Raw genomic sequence first — 11,052 nt, forward strand, 5'->3', positions numbered from 1 at the left:
TTTGTAAAAATCCAAATAACTTTAAAGATATTTACTGTAAAGGGTTTAAACAATGTTGTCCATGCTTGTTCAATGAACCATAAACAATTAATGAACATGTACCTGTGGAACAGTCGTTAAGACACTAACAGCTTACAGACAGTAGGCAATTAAGGTCACAGTTATAGAAACTTAGGACACTAAAGAGACCTTTCTACTGACTCTGAAAAACACCAAAAGAAAGATGCCCAGGGTCCCTGCTCATCTGCGTGAACATGCCTTAGGCATGCTGCATGGAGGCATGAGGACTGCAGATGTGGCCAGGGCAATAAATTGCAATGTCCATACTGTGAGACGCCTAAGACAGCGCTACAGGGAGACAGGAATAACAGCTGATTGTCCTCGCAGTGGCAGACCATGTGTAACAACACCTGCACAGGATCGGTACATCCGAATATCACACCTGCGGGACAGGTACAGGATGGCAACAACAACTGCCCGAGTTACACCGGGAATGCACAATCCCTCCATCAGTGCTCAGACTGTCCACAATAGGCTGAGAGAGGCTGGACTGAGGGCTTGTAGGCCTGTTGTAAAGCAGGTCCTTACCAGACATCACTGGCAACAACGTCGCCTACGGGCACAAACCCACCTTTGCTGGACCAGACAGGACTGGCAAAAAGTGCTCTTCACTGACGAGTCGCAGTTTTGTCTCACCAGGGGTGATGGTCGGACTCGCGTTTATCGTCGAAGGAATGAGCATTACACCGAGGCCTGTACTCTGGAGCGGAATCGATTTGGAGGTGGAGGGTCTGTCATGGTCTGGGGTGGTGTGTCACAGCATCATCGGACTGAGCTTGTTGTCATTGCAGGCAATCTCAACGCTGTGCGTTACAGGGAAGACATCCTCCTCCATGTAGTACCCTTCCTGCAGGCTCATCTTGACATGACCCTCCAGCATGACAATGCCACCAGCCATACTGCTTGTTCTGTGCGTGATTTCCGGCAAGACAGGAATGTCAGTGTTCTGCCATGGCCAGTGAAGAGCCTGGATCTCAATCCCATTGAGCACGTCTGGGACCTGTTGGATTGGAGGGTGAGGGCTAGGGCCATTCCCCCCAGAAATGTCTGGGAACTTGCAAGTGCCTTGGTGGAAGAGTGGGGTAACATCTCACAGCAAGAAATGGCAAATCCGGTGCAGGCCATGAGGAGGAGATGCACTGCAGTACTTAATGCAACTGCTGGCCACACCAGATACTGACTGTTACTTTTGATTTTGACCCCCCCTTTGTTCAGGGACACATTATTCCATTTCTGTTAGTCTGTGAAACTTGTTCAGTTTATGTCTTAGTTGTTGAATCTTTTATGTTCATACAAATATTTACACATTGTGGCAGTAGGGGCGTGGTCGAGCGTCCGTCGAGGGAGGGAGAGAGCGGTAAGGGTGCATACACCTGAGCCAAATTATGACTAACACCTGTCTCTAATTGTAGTGAGATTGGGGAGAGTGGCATAAAAGGACCATGCCAGTGCCAGATTGGGAGAGAGAGACTGGGTCGAGAACTTTATTGTGAAGTTGATGAGTTATTGTAAAGCTGATGAGTTATTGTGAAGCTGTAAACCAGAGAAGTGGTCAAATTAAAAGTTCCCTACCTCTGTTTGAAGAATCCAGTTCCCGGTGTCCTTCCTTGTTACACTGGTTCCGAAACCCGGGATCTGATTTGAAGACTGTACGCCCCATGGAGTCTTTCCCATTGACCGACATCATCAAGTCCCTCGCCGACCTACATCACACCCACCAACAGGCTCTGCTTGAACTCCGTCAAAATCAGGAACGCTGCTTCCATGAGGTCCTTAGAGTTCAGGCAGAAGACCGGCAGGTCATTCGGAGCCTCCTCACCCAGGAGAAAGCCCCGGCAGCGACCCCGGACAACAGCAGCCCCCTGCCCCCACCCACGCTGTTGAAGATGGGGACGGAAGATGACCCTGAGGCCTTCCTTGACATATTTGAGCGAACCACTGAAATCTGGGGCTGGCCGCATGCTCAGTGGGCGGCCCAGCTTATCTCTCTGCTGTCTGGGGAAGCCCAGCTTGCAGCACAACATCTGCCGGAGGCTAATCTCCTGGTCTACGGTGATCTGAGGAAGACCATCCTGCAGCGGGTCGGTCGGAGCCCAGAGCAATACCGTCAACTGTTCCGCTCGATGAAGTTGGAAGGGGCCGGTCACCCGTTTGCCTTTTCTCAGCGGCTCCGTGATGCCTGCCAGAAATGGCTGTGGGTGGGGGACCACGACGTTGAGGGAGTGGTCGACCAAGTGGTGCTGGAACAGCTGATCCGTCGGCTTCCAGAAGGGACGGTGGAGTGGGTCCAATGCCATCACCCCGCATCGCTGGAGGAAGCGGTTCAGCTGCCGGAGGACCATATGGCAGCGTGCCCAAGTGCGGAGAGCCCTCCCTCTCTTTCTCCCCTCCCCTGTGTTTTCTCCCGTCTCTTCCAACTCCCCTCTCACTCTGTCCTCTCCCCAGGCCCTGTTCCTTCACCCCGGAGGCGTGGAAACCCACCGCCGAAGCTGGCTCCTCACTTGCCCTTTCCCGGCGACTTCAGGGTCTACCCACTCTCCCCCTCAGGCGGATGTACATGCCCCCACAAGTGCGAGTGTAGTGCCTGGGCCGGCCTGCTGGCACTGCGGGGATCCAGAACACTTCCGGGATCAGTGTCCTGTAATGGAGCTGGGAACTGTAGTCCGGATCCCCGACGCACCACAGGCTGCCCCCGATCGGGCTGGAGGGTACAGGATACTGGTAAGAATCAAGGGGAGTACACATCAAGCCTTGGTGGACACAGGTTGTAACCAGACCACTATCCACCAATGCTTGGTTCAACACGAGGCTTTGGGCACAGCTAAAAAGGTGAGGGTGAAGTGTGTGCATGGGGATATTCACAACTACCCTGTGGTGACACTTGTGATTAAATTCCGGGGAACAAAACATAGAGTGGAGGCCGTGGTTAGTTCCTGCCTCACCCATCCGCTGGTTTTGGGGACTAATTGGCCTGAATTTAGAAATGTATTAAAGGGAATATGCGTGGATGGGTCCTGCACAAAAGCGATGAGATGTGAAATGTGCGATGCTCTGGCAGGGGAGGCGGAGCCGGGGCCATCTTCGTCAGCTCCATGTCAGGATGATGTGAGGGGGAGAGAGGCTGCAGCCCCTCCCATCCTTGGGGGATTTCCCAAAGGGGATTTCCCTTTGGAGCAGTTGCGAGACGAAACCCTCAAGCACGCCTTTGACCAAGTGAGAGTGATCGATGGTCAACAACTCCAGTCTAATGTCGCACTTTCATATCCCTATTTCGCAATTATAAATGAGCGGTTGTATAGAGTGACGCAGGATGCTCAAACAAAGGAAGATACAACCCAGCGCTTAATACTACACTCATTATAATCCGATGGTGGGTCACTTAGAGGAAAGAAAGACACTGAACCGACTAATAGCCTGTTTTTACTGGCCGGGCATTGGCGGCGATGTTCACAGGTGGTGTGCAGCATGCCGTGAATGTCAGTTGGTGAATCCACCGGCCACCCCAAAAGCACCTTTGTGCCCCATTCCGCTGATCGAGGTCCCCTTTGAGAGAATTGGCATGGACCTTGTTGGGCCATTAGAGCGGTCAGCACGTGGACATCGCTTTGTATTTGTCCTAGTGGACTATGAAACGCAATATACGGAAGCAGTGCCTCTGCACAACATCTCAGCATGCAGTGTTGTGGAGGCACTCTTCAAAATAATCTCCCGGGTGGGGATTCCGAAAGAAATCCTCACCGATCAGGGCACAACCTTTATGTCACGGACACTATGCAAGCTTTATGCACCAGCATTTACCATCCACAGACAGATGGCCTGGTGGAGCGATTTAATAAAACCCTTAAGAATATGATTTGTAAGTTTGTGCATGAGGATGCTAGGAATTGGGACAAATGGCTTGATCCCCTATTATTTGCAGTACGAGAGGTCCTGCAAGCCTCCACGGGGTTTCCCCCATTCTATATGCTATATGGGCGGTGCCCGCACGGCGTGCTTGATGTCATACGCAAGCTTGGGAGGAGGGACCTTCAAACAGTAAGAATGAAATTCAATACATTCTTGATCTTAGAGCAAAACTCCACACCCTGGGGCAACTAACACAGAAGAATTTGCTCCAAGCTCAAGAACGACAGAGCCGACTGTATAACGGGAACTCGGCTAAGGGAATTTGCACCGGGAGATAAGGTACTTGTATTACTCCCCACATCGAGCTCCATATTACTCGCCAAGTGGCAAGGACACTTTGAGGTCACACTACGAGTGGAGGGTCTCGATTATGAGGTAAAGCGAACCGATAGAGGGGGCACATGTCAAATTTATCACCTTAACCTCCTGAAATTATGGAGGGAGGCGGCCCCTATGACATTGGCTATGGTAGTTCCGGAGAGGGCAGAGCTCGGGCCGGAGGTAAACACAAAACACAATCAGGTCACTTGTGGAGACCACCTCTCACCGTACCATCTCGCAGAGGTTGCCAAACTACAACAAGAATTCTCAGATGTGTTTTCCACTCTACCGGGTCGCACGAACCTCATCCAACACCACATCAAAACCGAGCTGGGGGTGGTGGTACGTACCCGTCCCTACCGATTACCCGAACATAAAAAAAAAAATAGTTCAGGAAGAATTGGATGCAATGCTCGATAAGGGAGTAATAGAGGAATCCCACAGCGGCTAGTCCAGCCCGGTTGTTCTGGTGCCTAAGAGCGACAGGTCTGTACAGTTCTGTGTGGATTACAGAAAAATCAACGCGGTGTCTAAATTTGATGCCTACCCAATGCCTCATATTGATGAGTTGCTCGATCGGTTGGGCACTACTCGTTTTTACTTGACACTGGATTTGACAAAGGGTTATTGGCAGATCCCCTTGACACCAATTTCCCATGAAAAAATGGCTTTCTCCACTCCGTTCGGATTACACCAATTTGTGACACTTCTATTCAGTTTGTTTGGGGCCCCTGCCACGTTTCAGCGCCTCATGGACCGAATCCTCAGACCGCATTCGGCTTACGCCGCTGTCTATTTGGATGACATCATCATTTATAGCAATGATTGACAGCGGCATATGCAACATCTGAGGGCGGATCTGAGGTCACTGCGATGGGCTATGCTCACAGCAAACCCTAAGAAGTGTGCGATTTGGTGGGTTGAGGTACGGTATCTGGGGTTCCACTTGGGCTACGGGCAGGTGCGTCCCCAAATTGACAAGACGGCAACGATTGCGACCTGTCCGAGACCCAAGACCAAAAAGGAGGTGAGACAGTTCCTGGGGCTGGCTGGCTATTATAGGAGATTTATGCCAAACTATTCAGACATCACCAGTCCGCTGACTGATCTCACTAAAAAGGGAGCTCCAGACCCGGTCCAGTGGACGGAGCAGTGCTAACAGGCATTTACGCAGGTTAAAGCCGCACTTTGCGGGGGGGCGCTTTTACATGCACCTAATTTCTCTCTCCCTTTTGTATTGCAGATGGACGCTTCAGACAGGGGACTGAGGGCTGTACTCTCGCAGGTGGTGGAGGGGGAGGAGCGCCCAGTGCTGTACATCAGCCGCAAGCTCTCCTTGAGGGAAACAAAGTACAGCATTGTAGGAAAGGAGTGTCTGGCCATCAAGTGGGCAGTCCTCATTCTCTGTTACTACCTGCTGGGGCGGGCCTTCACTCTCTGCCCAACTCCAATGGCTCCACTGCATGAAGAATACCAACACACAGATCACCCGGTGGTATCTGGCACTCCAGCCCTTTAAATTCAAGGTGGTCCACAGAATGGGAGCGCAGATGGCTGTCGCCAGCTTCCTGTCCAGAAATGGTGGGGAAGTGGTAGGCAGTCCGGATGTCTCCCTGGACTGAGTCGGGCGGTGGGGATATGTGGCAGCGGGGGCGTGGTCGAGTGTCCGTCGAGGGAGAGAGAGAGTGGTAAGGGTGCATACACCTGAGCCAAATTATGACTAACACCTGTCTCTAATTGTAGTGAGATTAGGGAGAGCGGCATAAAAGGACCATGCCAGCGCCAGATAGGGAGAGAGAGACTGGGTCGAGAACTTTATTGTGAAGCTGATGAGTTATTGTAAAGCTGTAAAACAGAGAAGTGGTCAATTAAAAATTCCCTACCTCTGTTTGAAGAATCCAGTTCCCGGTGTCCTTCCTTGTTACACACGTTAAGTTTGCTGAAAATAAAAGCAGTTGAAAGTGAGAGAACGTTTCTTTTTTTACTTGCCTTTAAACTAATTTGCCCAAATAGTTTGGTAAAATGTTCTACGTTTTCCTTATTAAAATCACTTGAAAGGGTTACTTTAAGCTTGAACACTTTAAAAGCTTAAAATGCAACAAAAAAGCATTAAATACAACCAACAAATCAACAACAAATATACAGTATATCTAGAATACCTGCTATGACTTTCTCACCTTTTTCACCTCTCATTAATTTGCATGTTATAATGTTGGATTTCATTTTCACCATATAAATATTTAAAGACAAACACAACTACAGCGATTTGAATAGCAGTTCATGTTTAACTAAATCATAAGTATCTGTACTCTAATTTTATTAAGAATTGTGGAAGGTGTAAGAAAAAGTGTAGAGAAAGTGTAGAAATAATTAAAAAAAAAAAATTATATATATACACACACACACACACACAGTACTGTGCAAAAGTTTTTGGCACTTGTGAAATATGTTGCATAGTGAGGATGTCTTCAAAAATAATTACATAAATAGTTTTCCTTTATCAATTATCATCATACAAAGTCCAGTAAACATAAAAAAGCTAAATCAATATTTGTTTTAAAACAGCCCCAATTCTCCTAGGTACACCTGGACACAGTTTTTCTTGGTTGTTGGCAGATAGGATGTTCCAAGCTTCTTGGAGAATTGGCCACAGTTCTTCTGTCTGTTTAGGCTGTCTCAGTTGCTTCCATTTATGTAATCCCAGACTGACTCAATGTTCTGTGGGGGCAATGCCATCTGTTTCTTCTATTCTAATCTTTTCTATTTGCAAAAGGAATGTTTGGGAGTCTAAAATTTATTTTTCCTATTGACACACTAAAGTTGAAGATATAAATAACCATCTTAAGACAAATGTTTTTGTGAAACATCTTAAGTGCCTAAAACTTTTGCACAGTACTGTGTGTGTGTGTGTGTGTGTGTGTGTGTGTGTGTGTGATGTATATATATATATATATATAGCATTATACAGTATATGGATGTGTGACTGTGTATAACCCAGTGAGACCTCTATTTGAAGAGAATATAAATTGGTTCTTTAAACTGTAAATAATGCATTTATGACTAATATATTAAATAAGGAGAATAATTGTTAAACCAAATGTCAAGACAAAGTGCCACATGCATTTCCCAACTTTAAAAAAAGTTTGATTATCTGATTTATAAAGCTTTATGAAATCCATTGAGACCTAATTGTCATTTTTAACATGGAAAAAGAAAAAGGGAAATTGCTAACAGATCCCTCCCCCCAATATTTCAGTTTAAACGGTCTGACATTAAAAAAAAATAAATAAAAAAAAAGTGTGTTTAGTGACGGATGCCATAGAGTTTCAGTGGGACTAATAGATTTACTGTTATTTTAACAAGAGTGAAGAGAATATTTGTAGTAATCACATTGCCATTTTCCACTGGACAGAACAGTAAAATGTACAGGAGAGAGAGAGAGAGAGAGAGAGAATGCAAGTAAGTATTGGTGTCTTACTCCCCCCTAGTGGTAATTTGAAGAAAACAAATGGTGCGTGTGTTGAGTAGAAACACAATCAACAATCACAATTAAAAATAGTTTATTTACTCAGATATATTCTTGCCACCTGATGATATACATATCAATATGATACAGAAATAGACCTCATTGTAAATCCTTTCTGGATGCTCACTAAAAAGATGACTAACATTTTATCCAAGAAGCCTTTAGTCCTTTTGCATATTTACGAGAAGAACATTTTCCCCTCGTACAAAAAGCTGATTGACATGACGTGTGTGTACTCTTCCGTACTCCACCTTAGGCTTGATATCAGATTTTTGTGTCACTTTTGATGTACTCTTGACTAACTGGCTTTTCCTGGAGAGAGTGGATCTTTCCTGGGTATATGTGGGGTCAGTGCTTCTCCTGGTTCTTTCTCTGGAGTGATATTGAGACGCGCTACCATGGTGGTCTGGCTTTGAAGGGTTCTCCTCTGCCTTTCTCTCAACCGCACTGAGAGCAACAGTCTCTTGCACTTTAAGCTTTTCAAACAACTGTGAGAGAAACAGCAAATCAATTTAAAAATCATTCTAATTACAATAACATTTTTGAGCAAAGAATCAATCTTTAAAAGCAAAAATACAATAAAACACAAAGTGAGTGACAAAAAAAAGTTTTGTTTTTTTTGAATAACCTAAATGTTTATACTATATCTTAAGATTAGACCTATATTAATTTATCTAAAGACTAAAAGAACAAAAATAAATAACATTATTGTATGAACATGTTTTAACTTAAATGAAGTGAAAGAAAGGTTACCCTTGTGACAGTAAGTGCTTTCTCATGGTAGAGAGCCTGTCCCAATAGGGGCTCCCTGTACGTTTCATCCACATCCACCATTGCCTGGCACCAAAAGGAGCAGTAGAATAAAAGAGAGAATAAACATTTAAATACTGATGATAAGAAATGGTTATAAGTCATGGTCATAAGTAAGTTTGCTTTATTTACCAGGTTCCAGAACTTATCAAATGCCACCACAAAGCCAGAACAAACTCCCCGGAGCCCTTTAAATGTTCGGATGTGAACTTTGACTCTGATTTTCTCCTGGACACACCTGTTGAGCTCCCCTAATGGACTGCCTGCAAGCACTGCAAAAGAAGTATGTCATGTCTCAAAACCTAATGAGCTGCCTACCTAGATGCAATTCTTGGGTCACCTATTACTTAAAGGGATAGTTCACCCAAAAAAATTAATATTTTGTCCTCATTTACTCACCATGTTCCAAACTAGGGTTGCACAGTAAACCGGTACTAACAAAATATTGCAAAACTCAATTTTAAAACGGTAAGATATCATCTTGTTAATAATTTCAGCACCATACTCCAGTAAAGTGCTATTAGCAAAATTTTAAAGGATGTGATCTTTTTTAGATGAAACCATTGAAAATTTGACAATCAAATTAAAATCTTGATATGGCCAAGTTTGAACTTTAAACAGCAGAGGAATATCATTTAAGTAAGTAATATACAGTCTGCATGCGCTGCGCACTTCATGAATGAACAAGAGGTGCCACTCTGCTATCTGTCTGGTCATACTTCACACACACACACACACACACACACACACACACACACACACACACACACACACACACACACACACACCAGTGTGTTTAGTGTTTGAGCAGCTGTGAATTCCTTCTCCAGTGAGATTTCAGCTCTTGAGTATTTCATTTGGAATGCGGAGCTTATTAAAAACTACCATCAAAAACACTAAAATATAAAACTAAAACACAAAAAATAAATCTGTTTAACTGGATTTGTGGAATTAAAGACACTGTGACAGAAAAAAAATTACTACTGTATAGAAAAATGTAATTTGCAAAGTAATAGCAATAACACTACTAATAACAATAATTTAATAATAAATTGTTTAATTATAATCATTATTTATTCATTTCATTATTTATAATAATAAATTATTATTATTATTATTATTATTATTATTATATGTAAGCAATATAACAAAAACAGGTGTACTGAATTTATACCGTGAAGCTCTGTTGTGCAGCATTTTGACCAAAAACTAAATTGTTGGTCACTAGACGCTGAAGTGGGAGAGCGGATTATCCAGCTATTTCAAAGACACTCCTCCAATTAGAGGGACACACCGGTTTGTAATTGGGAAAGTTTTTTAAAATGCTGTTTGTGTAAATTCCTCTTGATGTCAAATGACCAAAATGTTGTGTATTTTTAATCAAATAAAACTGTAGCTCTATTTTTGCTTAAAGAGTGAGTGTTGCACCTCCTTCTTTTGAAAGTATACCAAAAACAAAATTGCAATTTTTTAATTTTATTTTCATATTTTCATTTGATTAAAGTTTTAGATATTAATTTGTTTAAACACTGTTTTGATTAAACATTTTCATTTAATAATAATAATAATAAACAGCAGCGTTAACATTCTTAATGTTTACATTTGTGTTCCACAGAAGAAAATCTGGGTTTGGAACAACGTGAGGGTGAGTAAAGTGTTGGGAGAATTTTCATTTTTGGGTGAACTGTCCCTTTAAAAGACCTAACACACAAATTTGGACTGAATAAAGAGTTAAACATACGTGGCATTCTTGTAAGCACATTTTTGGGAACTCTTCGCTGTCGAGGACGTCGTTTCACCCCGCTGCCCTCTCCCTCCTCAACCGGGTTGTTCACCATGAGTTTCTTCAGTCTCTCTATCCTCTCCAGGTCTGGTTTACCTTTCTGTGCTTTTCTTAATCTTTTCTCCACATTTTCAGGTTTGGCCCTGCCTCGACCACCTTTCATAAAGCTCTCGTATTCGGCGATGTTGTTAAAGCACTTGATGTTCGGGTAAGGTAAAGGCACTTGTGGGGAATACAAGGCAAGCAGTGGGTCAAACCTATCCGAACTGATGTCCAGTTTTGTTTCGAGATCTTCTTCGTCAGTGTCTGAGTTTTGACCGCAGATCTCGTTTGTGGTTTGCTGGTCAGATGTGTGTGGAAGTGCCGGCTGATGACTGTCTGACCGGGGCTCACTTTCCGACTTTCTTCTCTCATCCTCCTCCATGTTTGAATGAGCCGCAGCACAGCAGAGACTCATGGGTAAACTTATCAGTGTGAAGCCAGAGATCGAATACATGATATAAAAGTCCCTTGTCACGTTTGCAAACCGAACTCTAAATATAAATCTACTAATAAAACATGTGTGGTGCTATTATGTGAACAGTATATCAGTGCTATAAGAGAAGAGACTAAAAATGAATGAATAAATTAAGACTCTCAGTATCTG

At 44.1% G+C, this 11,052-nt stretch overlaps 1 protein-coding gene across 1 annotated transcript; it reads right to left on the reverse strand.

Annotated features, from left to right (window-relative positions):
- Positions 1 to 7,842: 7,842 nt before the first annotated feature.
- On the reverse strand, positions 7,843 to 10,839 carry lsm11 (LSM11, U7 small nuclear RNA associated). The gene is made up of 4 exons (XM_051649646.1): positions 10,365 to 10,839; positions 8,756 to 8,895; positions 8,567 to 8,650; positions 7,843 to 8,301 (listed from the first exon to the last, which is right to left on the reverse strand). Exons 1-4 carry the CDS (start codon positions 10,828 to 10,830, stop codon positions 7,975 to 7,977), a joined length of 1,017 nt encoding a protein of 338 aa, XP_051505606.1. The 5' UTR covers positions 10,831 to 10,839; the 3' UTR covers positions 7,843 to 7,974.
- Between the last annotated feature and the right edge of the window lie 213 nt (positions 10,840 to 11,052).

Source organism: Myxocyprinus asiaticus, chromosome 22 (genome assembly GCF_019703515.2).
Source record: "Myxocyprinus asiaticus isolate MX2 ecotype Aquarium Trade chromosome 22, UBuf_Myxa_2, whole genome shotgun sequence".
In the NCBI taxonomy this organism is placed as follows: domain Eukaryota; kingdom Metazoa; phylum Chordata; class Actinopteri; order Cypriniformes; family Catostomidae; genus Myxocyprinus; species Myxocyprinus asiaticus.